The sequence below is a fragment of the Oncorhynchus masou genome, chromosome 31 (genome assembly GCF_036934945.1).
Source record: "Oncorhynchus masou masou isolate Uvic2021 chromosome 31, UVic_Omas_1.1, whole genome shotgun sequence".
NCBI classification, from domain to species: Eukaryota; Metazoa; Chordata; class Actinopteri; order Salmoniformes; family Salmonidae; genus Oncorhynchus; species Oncorhynchus masou.
Genome location: NC_088242.1, coordinates 25,977,727 through 26,000,759, shown reverse-complemented (window position 1 = coordinate 26,000,759; position 23,033 = coordinate 25,977,727). Strand labels below are relative to the sequence as shown.

The 23,033-nt window shown below is 42.5% G+C and overlaps 1 protein-coding gene across 7 annotated transcripts in view; it reads left to right on the top strand.

The window, feature by feature from the left end:
- Nucleotides 1-577: 577 nt before the first annotated feature.
- The window catches only part of arhgap17a (Rho GTPase activating protein 17a), a 44,714-nt gene continuing 22,258 nt past the window's right edge, over nt 578-23,033 (top strand). For 3 of the 7 annotated variants that reach the window (XM_064950496.1, XM_064950497.1, XM_064950495.1), the window contains exons 1-3: nt 578-1,100; nt 8,740-8,779; nt 21,527-21,631. In XM_064950496.1, the coding sequence (XP_064806568.1) occupies nt 1,048-1,100; nt 8,740-8,779; nt 21,527-21,631 (198 nt within the window). In that variant the 5' untranslated portion in view covers nt 578-1,047. The remainder of the gene's footprint in view (nt 1,101-8,739; nt 8,780-21,526; nt 21,632-23,033) is intronic. The other 4 variants (XM_064950493.1, XM_064950492.1, XM_064950498.1 and 1 more) reach the window with 2 other exon arrangements.

Here is a 23,033-nt window from a genome sequence, read left to right as displayed (position 1 = left end):
CACAACACAACGTTTGGCTCAAACACATTAGGAAGGAAATAAATTCCACAAATGAACTATTAATAAGGCACACCTGTTAATTGAAATACATTCCAGGTGACTACCTCGTGAAGCTGGTTGAGAGAATGCCAAGCGTGTGCAAAGCTGTCATCAAGGCAAATGGTGGCTTCTTACAAAATATATTTTGATTTGTTTAACACTTTTTTTGGTTACTACATGATTCCATGTGTGTTATGTCATAGTTTTGATGTCTTCAATATTAGTCTACAATGTAGAAAATAGTTAAACAAAAAAATGAAAACCCTTGAATTAGTAGGTGTGTCCAAACTTTTGACTGGTACTGTATGTCATTGAATAACAGTTTGATATTTCAATTCAACTGACTGTTTTAATAGGTATGGGTAAATGTTACTGTATAATTCTGTAGGCATGTTCAATGTCTTCATGATCACAATTCTAGTGAGGTTGTGAGGTCAGTGCAAAATATTGCAGTACTGTATTGTATCACGGGACCGAGCAAGATTACTTTCGTAAACTAGCCCAAATTACACAGTCTGCACATTTAGCAGTGCTGGGGATGATGTTAGACGGATGGATGCTTTTGCTACGTATACTTCCTGCCACCCATTCAACGCCCTCAGCTTGTGCTGGCAAAGAGGGGAGAGGTGTGCTGCAAGCTGGTTGGGGAAAGCGGTCGACGTTGAGTAGCCAGCCAGATATTCAGCAATGTAAAGGCTGCAACCAGTCAGTGGAACTCTGAATAGCTTTTTGATCATATACATAGCTTTAACCATGTCGTCAGCTTGCGAGGGAATAGCTTTTTTCTGAAACAACTACTTGAAGACTAAACTAGCTAAAAAGTGACTAGCCACAGTAAGTTAGCTATTTTAATTGGTTCATAGCTTAGCTAGCTGCAAGCTAATCTTCGACAAAAAAGCTAGCTGGCTATTGTGAACTTCATGACCAACCTCGTCTGATGAAGCACATCGCAGGAGTTACTTTTCCAGCTCTAAAACGTCGCAAGACTCCACTGGAGAAGGACGCAAAATGAAGAAACAGTTCAATCGGATGAAACAACTCGCCAACCAAACAGTTGGCAGGCAAGTAATGTTGGCTGTTGTTAAATTTAGCTAGCTAACGTTAGCTAGTTTTGTCTTTATTGCGGCGTTGGGGGTAGGGATGTTGCCCTGATTTCTATGGCGTTCGTATGCCGTATTGTCAGTTCAGTTGGCTAGAAAATAAATGTTTTCTATCAACAACTGGTCATGTCAAGGCTAGAGCTAACGTGAATGTTGTCCCATTTAATTTGGATCTTTGTTCATCGAGGAAAAAGTGGTGAGGTTTCCTAAACAGTTCACATCTGTTGCTTGCTATGAACGGTTTGTGCCATGGCTGGAAGTCTAAACATGTGATGCTAAATTCACCATGAAACATCTCTTCGCCAGCATGCATATCGCACATTTACATCGGTAACGGCCAGATTTGCACATCGTCTACTGCTGAGCTTAAAGACATTTGACAGCTGTTATCCAAGGACTGTGACGACGACCTACTTCACGTGGCCGAGCCACAAATGGCTTACGCTGGAAATGGTACAAAAAGTGCATGCCCTGCAACAGTTTTTGTCCCCAATTTAACTGACATTAACATCGCTGGTTAATCATCCAACAATTTCATGCGAATACATTAACGTTACCTGACGCATGAAAACAATCACGTCCGGGCTGATGGAAAGGTGAAGTGCCGGAACAATTGTATTCATGCAATTTGTTCATTCGACATGGTGGGATATTTTTGTGTCGGTAAAATGTATCATGCGAGAAATGGCAGTGGAAACTCCTTCATGCCAAATATTGATAATCATCATATCGAAGTAGACTTGGGAGTCACGCTATGATATGTTGTGTGGTCCTCCCACTATGACTCCGGAAAGCATGCAGGTTATTAGGCTACAGATGAAGTAAATGGTGAACTTCACAGGGTGGTGAATGTGCAAGGTGATGAGCTTGATGCTCCTTTCCAATAAATATCGAGGGTCTTATTCTGGTGACATGATGATCAATGCTTGGCCTCCGTTTGGCAAATACAAGTAATATCGCTGTTATCCATAATAATCTCATACTGTAGGTTGGTAGTCTAGCCGCACTGTATCTGCTAGCTGTTGGCTAGAGCTCATGTACCAAGACCAGAGTGGGCACATTTGCTACTGGATATAATGCAAGTTTTGTAGTTGGAAACATCTCTGGTGGGAAAATGCTCATTGTTTTATGAAGATTTTAGAATATTCACATGAAAATCTGTCTGAAATTGGATGGATTCCTACCTAGTGAAGATATTCAAGCAATGTTTTGGGATGCCAGTCCATCAGTGAGTCACCAGTCCTCCAGCTCTGTTGGCTGGCCATGTCACTTCAATGCCATGTCAGCCTAATCTGCTGAGGTAGCCAGGATGAGTGATCAAGTTCATATTAACTGATGCTAACCAAGAGATAACATCCTTGTTTACCCTTGTGTGGCTCAAAAGAGCACAGGTGTGCTTGCTGTAGAAGGCCCCCGGAACAGTTTCACCTCTACTTATGGGGAGGGGTGACACACTAAACGATCAAATAATGGAGCCACGCCATGCTCTTCCATTCCACTTTCACTCAGACTTATACTGAAAGTGCCGATTCAAACAGTCGAGTTGCATTTGGCATGCGAAACTACACACAGTCAGCAAGATTTAATGCATTAAACAAGCTAGTGTCTAATGCCTGAGATAAGTATGGCACGATAGTGCCTCAATGTCTCTTCTCACTCTCAACCATAGTCTAGGGCCCCTGGCCTAATCACCAGTAATGGATCTACCCTTGAGAGAGCAGCCCTTTTGAATAAGTGTAATCTTTGGGAATATCTTGGCAACGGATCACTAATTCCGTAGGCTTTTATCCATGGAGAGAGATATAGAACCTCCCTGTAACAGTATCCCTGAAAAGGAGTACTGCCCTGCCTTGCAGACAGTAGCTAGTAGAATACACAGCCAGTGTTGTTGTCTGGCCAGGTCCAGGTTTACACGAAAGCATCTTGAGGCTAAGTTCATCTTTAGAACCTTCGTAGGAGCATCGTTTAATATCTGAGTGGTTTCCCAAAACCATCGTTATTAATGTTGCACTTGAAAACGTCTCGTAATCTAACGCCTGCCTCAGACCACTTGTAGAACAACAAAGTGTGTTGTAAGATGCTTTTTTTGCTCTCCCGCATCACTTTATACACAAGATCTCCGCTAAACGTAGAATCACATGAGTTATTTGTCTCTCTCTGACCGCTGAGAACTTCAGTACAAAGTTGACCACAAATACAATGTTGCCAATGTCTTTGCAATGGTATAAACAAGCATTGTTTAAAAAATATGCATGAAATTAAAACAGTAGGCTTATAGGCCTATATTAATCATATTGAAATACATTTTAATGTTCAATTGCGTTTTATTTAGCTACTTGTAGACCACTATCTAATTTGGCTCTGTATTTCATGTGTAGCCTTTCATGTGCACAATGATGTGCCAAATCTGTGATTTAGTGAATTTTTATTAGAATAAGCCGCCTCAATATTTGCAGCTATAGGTGGTAATATAATTCTAATGTTAAGTAAAGATTTGAATCGCGAAAGCTGATCCGAGAGCAGCACTCCCTTTCTTTCGATCCTATCAGTACCGACATATTCTCTAACGACGTACTTTTTTTTTTTTGATTTTACCTTTATTTTACTAGGCAAGTCAGTTAAGAACAAATTCTTATTTTCAATGACGGCCTAGGAACAGTGGGTTAACTGCCTGTTCAGGGGCAGAATGACAGATTTTGTACCTTGTCAGCTCGGGGATTTGAACTTGCAACCTTTCGGTTACTAGTCCAATGCTCTAACCACTAGACTACACTGCCGCCCCAACTTAGCTACCTTTCTCTCTGCATGGTGTTTTGGGAAATGCATGTTACATCTTCGGCTGTTGTAGGAAAGATGCATCCTTAAAACACCTAAATTCCATCTCTATCGGGAAACCGGGCCCTGGCCTGTTATCATTACGTGGGGCTGAAGTGTGAGGGGTACTGCGTGGGAGTATGAATATAACATTTAGCTATGGGCTTGGGGAGAGCCCAGCACAGGATGGTACGGAAGATCTCCTTGGCTTCTCTGAGTGAACACATGACCAGAGATGATACACATTGCACAACACGCAACGGTTGTGGCTCTAATAGTTTTAACTAGCTTCATGTTCCTACTGCCATGATCTCTGATATGGCAGAACATAATGATAGGTGAAAGAACAAGTTGGAAACCTATCCAGTCCTTTCAGTGCTGATGGAGAAAAGGTGACTTGGAAAGGAAGCAATTGCAGAGTTTTGAGACACAGCCAAGATAACATCTCAGACTGGAATCTTGCTCTGCTCTGGTCTAAGGATCAAAAGTCACCTAGAATGCCACATGTGGATTGTGGAATGGAACATAGCGTTGAATTGGAATGTCCATCCGTTCTACAAACTCTAATTCTATGGGGAGAAACCATGTTCATAGGGCCTAGCTCTAATTCTAGAAAAGATCTGCAAGGCTAAGCTACTCTGTACTTCTTTCCAATTGGCATCTTTTGAATGACAGTGTAGTTAGCATAGAGAGACATCCAAGTTGCCATATCCAGATAATCCTGGTGTGTTTGAGTGTAACCGTATCCTGCATGCTCAGAGTATCCCCTTAATGTACCTTCAGCGCTGTGCCACTGGCTCAGGGTGAACAGACAGGACTGCTGGAATACTAATCATTTCCTCACTGTATTTAACTAACATTAAATCAGGAGTGTGTGTGATCCGGAAAGCAGACCTGTGGGAGTGTGTGAGTGCAAGTATACATGTGAGCGCATGTGCGAGCTATGAGCGTGCATGTAAGCATGAATGTGTGTGTGCTTGTTGTGTGTGATAGAGAAGGGCCTTTAGCCTGTCCCTGGGTTCCTGTGATTGTGCCGGAGCAGAACACTGTGTTCAGCAGTCAGCCACTCAGAGGAAATCTCTCCTTATTATTCTCCAAACAGGAAATGGCCTGCCAGAGAAGTGCTGTTTCTAAGAAGAGAAAATGGGTGAAAAACACTGGTGTGACAAACGCTACAGAAGTACCTGTGTAGAAGAGGATGTGAATCCTTGCCTACTTTTGTTTCTTGATTTTAACTCCCAAGTTCTGATGGACCTCGGACAGAACCTGGTGAGGTAACTCTGCTGAATCTAGTGTGATTAGATCTGGTGATAAGACCGAGCCTGTTCCAGCAGAGTGGTAGAAGGATTAAGGAAAGAATCTAGCCACAGTTTGTCCAATATCTTTTTTTTAAATTATTATTTTTTTACCCCTTTTTCTCCCCAATTTTGTGGTATCCAATTGTTGTAGTAGCTACTGTCTTGTCTCATCGCTACACCTCCCGTACGGGCTCGGGAGAGACGAAGGTTGAAAGTCATGCGTCCTCCGATACACATTATGTTGTGAGCCCTGAGCTGCCAATTGTTGCTAATATGACAAACTCAACCTCTTCTCCAAACAGATTGAGTGGTGAAAAGGCCAGCAACAGCCCCTCTATTGTAGAAACCGGATAGAGTATTCATTTACCATCTCCAGCACGTTGCCATGGGGATAATTCTTAGGCTGGTGGCAGGGTGCAGCCTAACTGTTATGTTGTTCAGTGATCCAAGTGAATGTTGTTGCTATAGCTAGCTAGGTCACAAAGATACCTCGTGGTGAGTGTAACAGTTCTACAGAGCCTGGTGTAGTTACTCAGCTCCATTCACTTTGATAGGTCAGCTGAGAGATGCTAAACAATTGTTTTGTTGCTCCTGGGCTGGGACATTATACTAGGTCTATTTTTGTTTTTAGTGACGCAGTTTAGTTTGTCTGGATGAGCGAGTGTGGCTTTTATGTTGTTAGATATAGGCTACTGCTACTCATATTTGTTTATACACCAAATAACCATGCAAATATAATTGATTGGTGCTCCGAGTCAATAATTCCATGCAGACTCATTCCATGTACTCTGAACTGTTATATAACACAGAGGCAATAAATGGGAGACAGCTAGAGGGATTCTGACCTGTGGTTTAGTAATATGTTTTAAAGTGTGTTTCTCTCTGGAGTGCTGTAGATGTGGTGAGTGATGTGAGTCTCATATGTCCCCTCTGGCCCTGGCTGCCTGCTGCTGCTCGAACCATGTTTGTCCCAAATGGCCCCCTATTAGTGCACTACTTTTGCTATTTGGAACGCAACCAAATGTCTTCTGGTTTCTGAGGTTGAATGTCCACACACCATGTGACCCCACCAAGCTGCTTGGCTTCAGGCACTTCTCCAGAAAACTTTGACTTGAATCCTCGCTGGATTTGGTTTTGGGGCTTGGCTCGCAGCCCCTTTCTCTCGTTCTCCTTCTCTTTCTGCCTCCATCTTTCTCTCTTAGCCTCCATCTCGTTCTCCTTTTTTTCTCTCTCTCGCTCACTTACCATGCCTCTCTCTGGGTTGTAATTGGAAGCAGCTGTCCACCACTGTCACAAGGTTACTATAGTGCACAGAGCCCAGTTTTTGGAGGAGAGGAGGGACTCCGCTGAGTTTAGGGCTCCAGTTACTGACTGTCTGCTGTTTAACATCTGACCTGAGAACTTTTCGCTGTACATCAGCCTAAACCTAAGCAGTGGGACCTTAAAAGTGAAACTATACTAGGACCAGTTGGCAAGGGGAAACGTTACATGCTACAAAACGGGTTACTTGACTTGTAGGGGGAATAGAATGGCATGGGGGAGGTGGAGAGAGGGAATGGACTATGGAGTCTTGTGTAAAAGCACCATTTTCAACATGTTGGTCACATGCAATATTACACCGTCTCTTTGCTGAGGTATGAAATGACAGAATCCTACTCATTATTCCACATGCTTAATCTAGCTAGGTTATTGTTTTGAGACAATTTCACTTCACCATTGGCTTTGAACGGGGCACCTGGCTCACGCCCGGGAAGCAGCCCGGTTCCTAAATGAATGCAGCCTGGAATCAAACCAAGGTCTGTAGTAGAGGTCGACCGATTAATCGCCATGGCTGAATTAATAAGGGCCGATTTTTCAAATTTTCACAACAATGGGTAATCAGCATTTTTGGATGCCGATTACATTGCACTTCACGAGGAACTGCGTGGCAGGCTGACCACCTGTTACGGGAGTGCAGAAAGGAGTTGATAGGCTTGAAGTCATAAACAGTGCAATGCTTGACGCACAACGAAGAGCTGCTGGCAAAATGCACAAAAGGGCTGTTTAACTGCATGTTTACGCACCTGCTTCTGCCTACCACCACTCAATCAGATACTTAGATGCTTGTATGCTCAGTCAGATTATATGTAACGCAGGACACGCTGATAATATCTAGTAATATCAACCATGTGTAGTTAACTAGGGATTGTGATTGATTGTTTTTTATAAGGTACGTTTAATGCTAGCTAGCAACTTACCTTGGCTTACTGCATTCGCGTAACAGGCAGTTTCCTTGTAGAGTGCAACGAGAGACAGGCAGGTCGTTATTGCGTTGGACTAGTTAACTGTAAGGTTGCAAGATTGGATCCCCCGAGCTGACAAGGTGAAAATCTGTCGTTCTGCCCCTGAACAAGGCAGTTAACCCACCGTTCCTAGGCCGTCATTGAAAATAAGAATGTGTTCTTAACTGACTTGCCTAGTTAAATAAAGGTATTTTTAAAAAATCAGCAAATCGGCGCCCAAAAACACAGATCTCCGATGATTATGAAAACTTGAAATCGGCCCTAATTAATCGGCCATTCAGATTAATCGGTCGACCTCTAGAGCAAAATAGTGCTATAATAACTACAACCTAAAACTTCTTACCTGGGAATATTGAAGACTCATGTTGAAAGGAACCACAAGCTTTCATTGTTCTCGTATTCTGAGCAAGGAACTTAAACGTTAGCTTTTTTACATGGCACATAATTCACTATTACGTTCTTCTCCAACACTTTGTTTTTGCCGTATTTAAACCAAATTGAACATGTTTCATTATTTGAGACTAAATAGATTTTATTGATGTGTTTAAATTAAGTTAAAATAAGTGTTAATTATTCATTCAGTATTGTTGTAATTGTCGTTATTACAAACAAATATATATAAAAATCGTTCGATGACCTCTAATTTTGATTTAACACTTTTTGGGTTACAACATGATTCCATCTGTTATTTCATCATTTTGATGTCTTCACTATTATTCTACAATGTAGAAAATAGTAATAAATTAAGAAAAACCCTTGAATGAGTGGGTGTGTCCAAACTTTTGACTGGTACTGTATAAAATATCTGTTCTTTATATGTGAAATAAAGACCGATACAAATATTTCTGTGAAAGGCTAATATCAGCCGACAATATCGGTCAACCTGTTGGGCTCTAAACCCCACCATGTAAACCGATAGTGCTCAGGCTTTCATGTGGTTTTTCAGTCTGCTTCTGTCTCACCGAGGCAACAATGTACCATAGTTGTGTTGTATAATACATTTCAAACAGTGTGGTTGGTACCCAGGCTAGTGCAGTGGTTCACATGATCACTGCCCATAATACCTGACCCTGTTCTTCTGCACTGTGTGGAATCTAGTCTGTCTGGAAAGGCCTCATTGTATTGACAGTGTTTGCATATACAAAGTGTCTCTAATCAGTAGCTGTCAAACCTAATCTATCTCCTGTTGTGTTTTCTCATCCACAGAGCAGAGAAAACAGAAGTCCTCAGCGATGACCTTCTACAGGTAAATAAATCATTACCTAGGCTACATTTTTGCATTTACTCTACCAACTCTCCCATTAGGTGCTGCACAGTAAGTCAATGGAACTGCGGACTCAGAATGTGTGAATACAAGAGGCTCTTAGCTGAGTTACAGATGTCATTCTTCCTCATGTTGGTGACAAATTGTAACACTCTGCCAGGAAATTTAATAATCTTTGGTACTAGTAGTGCAAAGTAAAGACAATGTGTGTCTATATTCTATTCATTTAATTTCAGTTCAATTTAGTTTGATGCTCTGGGTCTCCTCCGGTGCTGTGTGTAGTCTGGTTCCCATGGAAATACCCATTGAGTCTAGAGACAGCAGGTGGAGTCCCTCTGTGAAGACATTCCATACACTCAACACTTTATTTCTGTCATTCCGGAATGTTATTGTTCTTTTGGTTTTCTCCACTCCATTTAAAGTCAGAGAGGGCGTGTACAGAAACAACGCTGTTGAAAAGACAGGCTCCTGCTGTTGCTTCAAGCCTCGTTCTCTTTCAGTCACGTTAGATAAATAGCATGCGTTTGACTGGAGAGAAGTATACTGGAATGAAAGCGTCATGGGACCCACACAGCATTTGAGTGACAACTAGCATGACAGTGTCCTATTTAGAAGCAGTATGAGGCGTTGTCATGGAAGGAGTAAGTGTCTGTCCAACAGCAGTTATGAATAGCTGCTACTGAGGTGGGGACACTTTATCGTATCTGACAGTTGACTCTGTTTTCCCTCCAAGGCGTTTTGTGTGCGACCTTCCTCTAACAACCTTCCATGGCCCACTGTGACTCAGACGCCTCTGTATTCCACATGTCACGTCTCTCACGCTACCATGTTAATATGAGAACACACGGTTGGATCTTTCTCGTGTCCCTAGAAGCACAGGAGTGCCTGGTGCTTGATCACCACTGATCGGTTTTCTGCTTCAGCCAACTCCTCTCTGCGGTGTTGGTCATTCCATACGTGCATGCTCTGGGTTGGTGGGTTTGGCATCCATGCTGGCTCTGGTTTTGCCTGCTGTAAATGTATGGCATGCATGAGATGACATGAGTAGGCTAAAGAGTGGTCAACAGCACAAACAGATGAGACATCTAGTAGAGCTGTATGTGTAGAATTGCAGGATATGCACTTTAAAACGGTAAACGTTGCTCTGCATCCCATGACAAAATGTATAATGTATAGAACTGCAGGAAAAAGCTTTAAACCTTCAAAATGTTCTCTCCGCAAATGAGGGGTGTGAACAGTTGGTCATGAACTGTGCTTGTGCCCATAGAAATAGACTGGGGGAGGTATGTTCCCCAATGCTGGGGGGAGGGATGTTCCCCAATGCTGGGGGGAGGGATGTTCCCCAATGCCGGGAGTGGAGCCGACGTGATAAAGTTTGGGAACCCCTGGTTTAGGCTACTGCTGTTTTTGTTTGGACACAGACAAGCTCTCACACCCTTCTTTGGCTAAGTGTGTTGTGTGCTTGTCTGGACGTGTTCTCATCAGTCCTGGCACACACACTCCTCAGTCACATTGCAGTTGTGATTCCCAGCTCAGTGGATGCGTCATAGACCTAACTAGGCTCTGAGCTGATCACAGTTAGTACAACAACTTCTGTCTGGCTCTTTCACATCCTTCTGGTTTGTTTGTTTGTTTGTTTAGTCAGTGTTTCCGCTGCAGTCATTTAGCTGTGGCGCTACACCATGGCATAAAAATATGGAACATGTAAAAATAGGTGCACTTTAATGATGCTAGGACAGTCCACATTTACTGTTCCTCTGCAAACTGAGTAATGAATATAAAAGTCAGACAACCCATAGTAGAAAAGTTGATCTATTTACCTAGTCTGCTTGTTGTTGTGCCTTCAGAAGGTATTCATACCCCTTGACTTATTACACATTTTGTTACAGCCTGAATTCAAAATGGATTCAATAGATGTTTATTTTGTCACCCATTTACACACAGTAATGACAGTGAAAACATATATATTTTTACAAATGTATTGAAAATGACATGCAGAAATCTAATTTTCCGAAGTATTCACACCTCTTTCCTATGACACTCCAAATTGAGCTCGGGTGCATCCAACTTCCTTTAATCATCCTTGAGACGTCAGTACAACTTGATTGGGGTCCACTTGTGTCCAATTCAATTGTCTTGGACATGATTTAGAAGGAAGCACACCTGTCTATATAAGGTGCCACAGTTGACTTTTGCATGTCAGAGCAGAAACTATAGCATGAAGTCCAAGGAACTGTCAGTAGATCTCAGAGATGGAATGTTTAGAAGGCATACAACGGCTCTGCAGATGCCTTGTTTGCGCAGAGGGAGGGAGCCCCAGTCTCATTTTGTTCATGGTGCCATCCAGACCTGTTTTCTTTGCAAGAAACTTGTTTGCTGATGACAGTGAAGTGAAGAAATGTCTCCCCTTAACAAAACACAAGGTTCTACAAGCCGCATCACCACATTGTCCAACACTAGCCCACCTGCTGCCCGATGCAGATTTTTTTCCCAGATATTGAAAGCCTTTCAGCATGTATAATTACGCATGCTCTCACTTGTGTTGTTGGTGCAGTAACCGAAAGATTGCTGGATTGAATCCTGAGCTGACAAGGTAAACATCTTTCGTTCTGCTCCTGAGCAAGACAGTTAACCCACTGTTCCCCAGGCGCCGAAGATGTGGATGTCAATTATGACAGCCCCCCCCCACCTCTCTGATTCCGAGGGGTTGGGTTAAATGCAGAAGACACATTTCAGTTGAATCCATTCAGTTGTACAACTGACTAGGTATCCCCCGTTCCCTTGGCCTACTCCAAGTAGGCCAGAGTAGACTGATAAGTGGACTGAAATAAGGTACATACTAAAGGTCGACCGATTATGATTTTTCAATGCCGATACCTATTATTGGATGTCCCAAAAAAAGCCGATACCGATTAATCGGCCGGGTTTTATTTATATTAAAAGAAATATGTTTTTTATATATTAGTTTGTAATAATGACAATTACAACAATACAGAATGAACAATGAACACTTATTTTAACTTAATATAATACATAAATAAAATCAATTTAGTCTCAAATAAATAATGAAACATGATCAATTTGGTTTTAATAATGCAAAAACGAAGAAAAAGAAGAAAGTAAAAGTGCAATATGTGCCATGTAAAAAAGCTGATGTTTAAGTTCCTTGCTCAGAACATATGAAAGCTGGTGGTTCAATATTCCTAGTTCTTCAATATTCCAAGTTAAGTTTTAGGTTGTAGTTATTATAGGAATTATGACGCGGTGACTTTCTCTCTATACCACTTGTATTTCATATACCTTTGACAATTGGATGTTCTTATATGCACTATAGTATTATCAGCCTAATCTCGGGAGTTGAGAGGCTTGAAGTCATAAACAGCGCTGTGCCTCAAGCATAGTTAAGAGCTGCTGGCAAATGCAGTAAAGTTTGAATGCTTATGAGCCTGCTGCTGCCTACCACCGCTCACACAGACTGCTCTATCAAATATCTAATCATAGACTTAATTATATAATAAACACACATACAAGCCTTTTACCATTAATGTGGTCAAATCCGGAACTTTCATTTTGAAAACAAAACGTTTATTCTTTCAGTGAAATACGGAACCATTCTGCATTTTATCGAACGGGTGGCAACTCTAATTCTAAATATTGCTGTTCCATTGCAAAACCTTCAATGTTATGTCACAATTATGTACAATTCTGGCAAATTAGTTGACAGTTTGCAACGAGCCAGGCGGCCCAAACTGTTACATATATACCCTGACTCTGCTTGCACTGAACGCAAGAGAAGTGACACAATTTCCCTCCTTAAAATTGCCTGCTAACATGAATTTCTTTTAACTAAATATGCAGGTTTAAAATATATACTTCTGTGTACTGATTTTAAGGCATTGATGTTTATGGTTAGGTACATTTGTGCAAAGATTGTGCTCTTTTTCGGCAATGCGCTTTTGTTAAATCATCACCCGTTTGGCGAAGTTGAAGTAGGCTGTGATTCGATAATAAATTAACAGGCACCGCATTGATTATATGCAACGCTGGACTAGCTAGTTAACTACACATGGTTGATGATATTACATGGTTAACTAGTGATTATGTGACAATTTTTTATAAGTTTAATGCTAGCTAGCAACCCACCTTGGCTCCTTGCATCCACAAGGTCCTTTTGACCCTGCACTCACGTGGTAGGCTCACTCACCTAACAGGTGGTCACAGCCTGCCATGCTGTTTCCTCGTGGATTGCAATGTAATCGGCCATAATCGGCGTCCAAAAAGGCTGATTACCCGATTTGTTATGAAAAACTTGAAATCGGCCCTAATTAAATCGGTCAACCTCTGACAGCTACCTCAATTACTTCGTACTCACCGGTATATAGCCATGTTATTTTTACTAGGTTTTGTTATTCACTGTGTATTTATTGCTCATGTCACTTTATATTTATTCATCTTTAATTCTGCGTTGTTGGAAACAGACCCGCAAGAAAGCTTCTCACTGTTAGTGTGCACCTGTTTATGAAGCATGTGACGCATAACATTTGATTTGTTTTTTTGTTAATAGACATGGGTAAGGGGTTCTTCTGGTCCACTTTCCCAGGGCCAGACTAGGCCTTAGCTTGTCTGTCTTCCATTTACCCACGGGCCCAGGGCTATTAATAGTCACCATAGTGAGGGTCAGACAGATTAGATTAATTTAAAGGGAGAGGAGAAAACACTGGCTGAGCTTAAATAGTTGATCAATACCCTCAGCATGGCGCTTAAGCACAGCACACAGAAGGTCAGCTGACTGTTACAGTTGCCATGGACAACACTGATACTACTGTAGGATTATCCGAGTCACTGAGGGAGTTCTATTAACCTGAGCCGTGGTGTACCGGTCTATGGCCCATGACATGAACGGGCAAACGCGGTGAGGGAGGAGTGCCCTTCTTAAAACAGAACAGTAATCTGCACTGCTCAGTCATGTCAACAAGGCAGCATTGTGCATTGTCCAGAAACATAAAACATATTTTCCATAAAACATACCTTTGGTCATGAGGTGTATGTGGGCACCTGCTCTTCGAACATCTCATTCCAAACTCAGTGGCATTAATTTGGAGTTAGTCCCCCCCTTGCTGCTATAACAGAGTCTACTCTCCTGGGAAGGCTTTCCTCTAGATGTTGGGACTTGCTTCCATTCAGCCACAAGAGCATTAGTGAGGTTGGGCAATTAGACCTGGCTCGCAGTCAGCGTTTCAATTCATCACAAAGTGTTCGATGGGGTTGAGGTCAGGGTTCTGTGAGGCCAGTCAAGTTCTCGCTTTGTGCATGGGGGCATTGTCATGCTGAAACAGGAAAGGGTCTTCCCCAAACTGTTGCCACAAAGTTGGAAGCACAGAATTGTCTAGGATGTCATTGTATAATGTAGCGTTAAGATTTCCCTTCACTGGAACTAAGGACCCTAAACCATGAAAAAAAGCCCCAGACCATTATTCCTCCTCCACCAAACTTTACAGATGGCACTATACATTGAGGCAGGTAGCATTCTCGTGGCATCCGCCAAACACACATTCATCCGTCGGACTGCCAGATGGTGAAGCATGATTCATCACTCCAGAGAACGCATTTCCACTGCTCCAGAATCCAATGGTAGTGAGCTATACACCACTCCAGCCGACGCTTGGCATTGCGCATGGTGATCTTAGGCTTGTTCTGCGCCACGACAAACAGTTCTTGTGCTGACGTTGCTTCCAGAGGCAGTTAGGACCTCGATAGTGGGTGTTGCAACAGATCAGACGATTTTAACACACTACGCGCTTCAGAACTTGGCGGTCCCGTTCTGTGAGCTTGTGTGAACTAACACTTTGCGGCGGAGCCGTTGTTGCTCCGAGACGTTTTCACTTCACAATAACAGCATTTACAGTTGACTGGGGCAGCTCTAACAGGGCAGACATTTGACCAACTGACTTGTTGGAAAGGTGGCATCCTATGACGGTGCCACGTTGAAAGCCACTGAGCCCTTCAGCAAGGTCATTCTACTGCCAATGTTTGTTTATGGAAATTGCATGGCAGTGTGCTCGATTTTATATACCTGTCAGCTGACCTAGCCGAATCCACTAATTGGAAGGGGTCTCCACATACTTTCGTGTATATAATTGTCTAACTAGTTTTCATTTGGAAGGCAGATAAAGCATCAAAAGCAATCCCTTTTGCATGTGGAAAAACAGAATCCCACTCCTATGCCACATGCTTAATCTCTGGGCTCCAGAGTGGCACAGCGGTCTAAGCCACTGCAGAGTAGAGGTCGACCGATAATGATTTTTCAACGCCGATACCGATTATTGGAGGACCAAAAAGAGCCGGTACCGATCAATTGGTCAAATTTCTGTGTGTGTGTGTGTGTGTGTGTGTGTGTATAATGACAATTACAACAATACTGAATAAATACTAATTTTAACTTAATACATAAAAATATATTTAGTCTCAAGTAAATAATGAAACATGCTCAATTTGGTTTAATAATGCAAAAATAGTGTTGAAGTAAAAGTGCATTATGTGCCATGTAAAAAAGCTAACGTTTGAGTTCCTTGCTCAGATCATGAGAACATATGAAAGTTGGTGGTTCCTTTTAACATGTGACTTCAATATTCCAAGGTAAGAGGTTTTAGGTTGTAGTTAATATAGTATTTATAGGACTATTTCTCTCTATCGGTCGACCTCTATTCTCTATACCACTTGTATTTCATATACCTTTGACAATTGGATGTTCTAATAGGCACTTCAGTATTGCCAGCCTAATCCCGGGAGTTGAGAGGCTTGAAGTCATAAACAGCGCTGTGCCTCAAGCATTGCTAAGAGCTGCTGGTAAACACAGTAAAGTTTGAATGAATGCTTACGAGCCTGCTGCTGCCTACCACCGCTCAGATTTAAAAAAATTATTGACTTAATTATAATATAATAATCACAGAAATATGATCATTTGGTCATTAATATGGTCAAATCCGTAAACTCATTTCGATTTTTTTTTAAATTCTTTATTTTATTCTTCCAGTGAAATACGGAACCTTATTTGTGTTCTACAATGTTGAAAATAGTTTAAAAAAATAAAAACCCTTGAATGAGTAGGTGTGTCAAGTTTTGACTGGTACTGTGTACTAAATGGTTTGAAACCTGAACATTTTAATAGATACTATGAGGCATGTCTTACCTTTCTTCAAAGTAGCGTATTAGATCTCCTCTCTTCATACATTTCTAATGGATATTTTTGTCTCTGTCACATGAAACCAAATTGCAAATCACAAATTGCTTTATGGAACAAACATTCACGCATGGCTTATTGCCTTGTGTGCATTGCTGCGCTTATAATGTGAAGAAATAATAGGTTATCAACATTTTAAGCTAAACGTTCTGATCTGTTGCATCAGACTCATTGCTTGTAAACTTTTTTTATGTAGCCTAGGCCTACTGGTTGTATGAATTTGGGATCTATCGTCCCCCAACTGACAGTTATTCTAACATGTTCAAAGTGCACATCAGAATTAATCGACTTCCATGTTCTTTTAATATGAATTGCCATATTTGAACTATTATTTCTGTCATGAGCACCGTGGGTGGACACCCTAATCAGGTTACTCGCCCAATGAGCACTGTGGGTAGACGCCCTAATCAGGTTACTCGCCCAATGAGCACAGTGGGTGGACACCCTAATCAGGTTACTCGCCCAATGAGCACTGTGGGTAGATGCCCTAATCAGGTTACTCGCCCAATGAGCACCGTGGGTGGATGCGCTAATCAGGTTACTCGCCCAATGAGCACCGTGGATGGATGCCCTAATCAGGTTACTCGCCCAATGAGCACTGTGGGTAGATGCCCTAATCAGGTTACTCGCCCAATGAGCACCGTGGGTGGACGCCCTAATCAGGTTACTCGCCCAATGAGCACCGTGGGTAGATGCCCTAATCAGGTTACTCGCCCAATGAGCACAGTGGGTGGACGCCCTAATCTGGTTACTCGCCCAATGAGCACCGTGGGTGGACGCCCTAATCAGGTTACTCGCCCAATGAGCACCGTGGGTGGACGCCCTAATCAGGTTACTCGCCCAATGAGCACCGTGGGTGGATGCCCTAATCAGGTTACTCGCCCAATGAGCACTGTGGGTAGACGCCCTAATCAGGTTACTCGCCCAATGAGCACCGTGGGTGGACGCCCTAATCTGGTTACTCGCCCAATGAGCACCGTGGGTGGACGCCCTAATCAGGTTACTCGCCCAATGAGCACCGTGGGTGGACGCCCTAATCAGGTTACTCGCCCAATGAGCACCGTGGGTGGACGCCCTAATCAGGTTACTCACCCAATGCATATGGGTCCGGTACATTTCTAAAACGTCTGTAAAATTCAAATGTCCAGCGCCACATTTTCCTAACGGAAACCCTGGGTGCAGCTCAATATTAAGGTGTTCCAATTGTTTTGTACACTCAGTGTGTAATTTTGTCAGAGTAAAATCTTTTAACATTTGCCTTGGAACTCACTTGGTGAAGTCCTCAGGACTTAAAAGGAATGAATTCAACAGCTAGGTCTGTCACCAACAAGTACAGTCATGGTTGGTAACTCCACAATTCACTCGATAATGCAAGGCAGGATCCCACAGAAATATGCAAATTAGGCTTTACATCATGCAGTATTAAAACACTAACACTACAGGTGTTAATTTCTTACACTGAGAAAGTGTGACAGCGTCAGCACTAAGCAGTGTTAAATTAACACAAACGTGTGGGTCGCTATAGACACAGGAACAGTTTTAATTTTAACCCTCAGTGTTGATTCAACACTGGAACATTTGCTGTGTGTGGGAAGTCTTTGTCTCTGTGTCTAATTTAGGGGGTGGGGGGGTGTGTGTTGTCTCTCTGCGTGTAAGAATACGGTGGAAAAGGGAAACATAGTGGCACCCCTAGCTCCATGTAATCAAAACACACACACACATTCCCAGGATCTCCCACTCCAATAAGAGGAATCTCCCTTTCCTGTGCCAGGTACTAGCAGGGCCCAGTTTGAACACATGACTTTCCCCCTTAAGCCATGGGCTTGTGGAAGAGGCAGGAGACGCCCTCCACACAGTTTCTGTCATAACAGCTGTTTTGGGAATGCTCGGGGCCTCCTTGAGTCGGGAAAGACGTGTGAGAGAGAGGTGGAAAGAGTCTCTGCACACATATCTTCTCTGTCCTCTTCCAGCCAGTGGAATTCCAGAGTTCTGTTTTTAGAACACAATTGCCATGGTTTCTGTTTATCTGTTCTGACACTGTGTCGGTCTGTCCCCTGGCTGCTCCGTCTCTGCCCTGTTCCCAACGCATTGTTCTGTCCCCCCCCCCCACCTTTTTAAAAACCGACACACCCCATGTTCCATACTGCGCATGTTCTGTACCTAAGTTGGTACAACTGACACTAGTTTTGAACTGACAATAAATGGCATAACAATGCTCTAAAGAAGCTTTGGAAATAACATCGTTTCACCATTTACTGTGCAGTCGGAACGTATTCAGACCCCTTGACTTTTTCCACATTTTGTTATGTTACAGCCTTATTCTAAAATTAATTCAATCATTTTTTCTCTCCACAATCTACATCCAATACCACATGACAAAGCAAAAACAGCTTTTTAGAAATGTTTGCAAATGTATAATTGTATTTTATTTTTTTAAGTATTCAGACCCTTTACTCAGTATTTTGTGAAGCACCTTTGGCAGTGATTACATCCTAGAGTCTTCTTGGGTATGACGCTACAAGCTTGGCACACCTGTATTTCTCCATTCTCTGCAGATCCTTTCAAGTTCTGTCAGGTTGGATGGGGCATGTCTGCACAACTATTTTCAGGTATTTCCAGGGATGTTTGATCGGGTTCAAGTCCGGGTTCTGGCTGGGACATTCAGAGACTTGTCCTGATGCCACTCCTGCGTTTTCTTGGCTGTGTGCTTGGGATTGTCCTGTTGGAAGGTGAACCTCCTGCCCCAGTCTGAGAACCTGATCCAGAGCACTCAGGACTTCATCAAGGATCTCTCTGTACTTTGCTCCGTTCATCTTTACCTTGATCCTGACTAGTCTCCCAGTCCCTGCCACTGAAAAACATCTCCACATTATGATGCTGCCACCATGCTTCACCGTAGGGATGGTGCCAGGTTTCCTCCAGACGTGACGCTTGGCATTCAGGCCAAAAAGTTTTAATCTTGGTTTCATCAGACCAGAGGATTCTGTTTCTCTTTAAAATAGCCTCCAACACTCTACTCAACAAACTGGATGCAGTCTATCACAGTGCCATTCGTTTTGTCACCAAAGCCCCACACACTACCCACCATTGCAACCTGTACGCTCTCGTTGGTTGGCCCTCGCTTCATACTCGTCGCCAAACCCACTGGCTACAGGTTATCTACAAGTGTCTGCTAGGTAAAGCCTCGCCTTATCTCAGCTCAACGGTCACCATAGCAGCACCCACTCGTAGCTTGCGCTCCAGCAGGTATATCTCACTGGTCACCCCCAAAGCCAATTCCTCCTTTGGTCGTCTTTCCTTCCAGTTCTCTGCTGCCAATGACTGGAACGAACTGCAAAAATCTCTGAAGCTGGAGACTCATATCTCACTCACAAGCTTTAAGCCCCATGCTGTCAGAGCAGCTCACAGATCACTGCACCTGTACATAGCCCATCTGTAAACAGCCCATCTATCTACCTACCTCATCCCCATACAGTATTTATTTATTTATCTTGCTCCTTTGCACCCCAGTATCTCTACTTGCACATTCATCTTCTGCACATCTACCATTCCAGTGTTTAATTGCTATATTGTAATTACTTCGCCACCATGGCCTATTTATTGCCTTGACTCCCTTATCTTACCTCATTTGCACTCACTGTACATATACTTTTTGTTTACTTTTGTTCTACTGTATTATTGACTTTTGTTTATTCTATGTGTAACTCTGTTGTACGTGTTGAATTGCTATGCTTTATTTTGGCCAGGTCGCAGTTGCAAATGAGAACTTGTTCTCAACTAGCCTACCTGGCTATATATATATATATATATATAATGTGTATATATAATGTGTATATGTGTATATATATATTTATTTATTTATTTATTTATTTTGTTTTTTTATTTTATTTTTTTATTTTATTTTATTTATTAATTAAAGTGGTCTGAGCATCCCTTAGGTGCCTTTTGGCAAACTCCAAGCGGGCTGTCATGAGCGTTTTACTGAGGAGTGGCTTCCATCTGGCCACTCTACCATAAAGGCCTGATTGGTGGAATGCTGCAGAAAACGCTTGTCCTTCTGGAAGGTTCTCCCATCTCCACAGAGGAGCTCTGTCAGAATGACCATTGGGTTCTTGTTCACTTCCCTGACCAAGGCCCCTCCCCCGATTGTGCAGTTTGGCTGGCAGCCAGCTCTCGGAAGAGTCTTGTTGGTTCCAAACCTCTTCCATTGAAGACTGATGGAGGCCACTGTGTTCTTGGACTTCCAATGCTGCAGAACATTTTTTGGTGCAGATCTGTCTCGGAGCTCCATGGACAATTCCTTCGACTTCATGGCTTGGTTTTTGCTCTGACATGCACTTTCAACTGTGGAACCCTTTTATATAGATGGGTGTATGCCTTTCCAAATCATGTCCAATCAATTGAATTTACCACAGGTGGACTCCAAGTTGTAGAAACATCTCAAGGATGATCAATGGAAACAGGATGCACCGGAGCTCAATTTCGAGTCTCATAGCAAATGGTCTGAATACTTATGTAAATAAGGAATTTCTGTTTTTTTTACTTTTATACATTTGCACATATTTCTTAACCTGCTTTTGCTTTATCATTATGGGGTATTGTGGGTTGATTGACAAACATTTTTTACATTTGTTTTTATACATTACAGCCTTGCTCTAAAATGTAACAAAATGAGGTCTGAAAAAAGTCATGGTCTGAATACTTTCCGAATGCCCTGTATATCAGCTCTTCATTTGGGAGATTGACAAGGCTGGCTGTCAGTATGAAGTTGTTTTCTGCCCTGTCTTCAGAGTGCCTTGAAAACACAACTTCCAAGCGGAGAGCATTAATCTGCCCTTTCACTCTCCAAACAGCAGTCACAGCCCAGCTACGGTCTCCATGGAGACGCTTCGGATGAGTCATCCATTTCATAGAGAACATTCCTGTGTCGCCCCGCTGGGAGCGGCCGGTATCAATCGTGCCTGACCTTTGACATCCAGCCCCGGCCACTAATCAAAACAGGCCATGTATCTGAATGGACTTCCATGAGACAGCAGTCAACAGGCAGGAATGAGGGCGATTAGAGGAATATAGTGACCTGTGGAAAGACATCAACACCGTTCATTCTACAGACAGTTATCAGAGGACCAAAAGGGCTGGGAAAGATGGCTCAGTGTAGTTATAAACTACAGGCATAACCTTTCAACTCATTGTCCCTAACCCCGGGAACTTTTGTCTGCATTACAAAGTTCCTCCACCAACATTATTTTTAAAACTAAACGACTCGTTGAGTTAACTTTGCCTGTGACAGCAGTGCGGAACATATGGAATTCATAACTTTTTTACACAATGAACAACAAAACAATGCATTTACAGGGGTTTACTTATTCAACACACTGCCTCTATGAAAGTAGTTCCCCATGTCTATAGGCTCTAGTTGCATGCTACTTCACAGTAAAGGTCTGTCTGTATGTAAGTGGTCATGTGTGTTTCTCTCTTCTCGTGCACAGATTGAGCGGCGCATGGAGATGGTGCGCGTGGTGTCCCACAATACACACAAGAGGATGGTCACGTGTCTGCAGGGCCACATTGGCACCGACGCAGAGAAGAGACATGTAAGTACACACACTATTAACATTATTCCTGGCCAAATTGTCTGAATTACTAGATCAAATATTAACATATATTTATGATTTACAGTACCAGTCAAAAGTTTGGACACACCTACTCATTCAAGGGTTTTTCTTTTTTTAAATAGTGAAGACATCAAAACTATGAAATACACAATGAATCATGTAGTAACCCAAATAAATGTTAAAAATCTAAATATATTTTATATTCTTCAAAGTAGCCACCCTTTTCCTTGATGGCAGCTTTACACAATCTTGGCATTCTCTCAACCAGCTTCACCTGGAATGCTTTTCCAACAGTCTTGAAAGAAGTTCCCACATATGCTGAGCACTTGTTGGCTGCTTTTCCTTCACTCTGCGGTTCAACACATCCCAAACCATCTCAATTGGGCTGAGGTCGGGTGATTTTGGAGGCCAGGTCGTCTGATGCAGTACTCCATCACTATCCTTGGTCAAATAGCCCTTACACAGCCTGGAGGTGTGTTGGGTCATTGTCCTGTTGAAAAAAAAAATGATAGTCCCACTATGCGCAAACCAGATGGGAAGGCGTATCGCTGCAGAATGCTGTGGTAGCCATGCTGGTTAAGTGTGCCTTGATTTCTAAATAAATCACCCACAGTGTCACCAGCAAAGCACCATCACACCACCTCCATGCTTCACGATGGGAACCACACATGCAGAGATCATCCGTTCACCTACTCTGCGTCTCACAAAGACACAGCGGTTGGAACCAATATCTCAAGATTTCCACTGGTTTAATATCCATTGCTCGTGTTTCTTGGCCCAAGCAAGTCTGTTCTTGTTATTGGTGTCCTTTAGTAGTGGTTTCTTAGCAGCAATTCAACCATGAAGGCCTGATTCAGAGTCTCCTCGGAATACTTGTGTTGAGGTGTCTGTTACTTGAACTCTGTGAAGCATTTATTTGGGCTGCAATTTCTGAGGCTGGTGACTAATGAACTTATCCCCTGCAGCAGAGGTGACTGGGTCTTCCTTTGCTGTGGATGTCCTCATGAGAGCCAGTTTCATCATAGTGCTTATTCGTTATTGTGACTGCACTTGAAGAAACCTTCTGGATTGACTGACCTTCATGTCTTTAAGTAACGATGGACTGTTGTTTCTATTTGCTTATTTCAGTTGTTCTTTCCATAATATGGACTTTTACCAAATATGCCTGTCTTCTGTATACCACCCCTACCTTGTCACAACACAACTGATTAGCTCAAACACATTAAGAAGGAAAGAAATTCCACAAATTAACTATTAACAAGGCATACCTGTTAGTGACCTGGAATGCAGTTCAATTATCTTATGAGGCTGGTTGAGAGAATGCCAAGAGTGTGCAAATATGTCATCAAGGCAAAGGGTGGCTACTTTGAAGAATATAAAA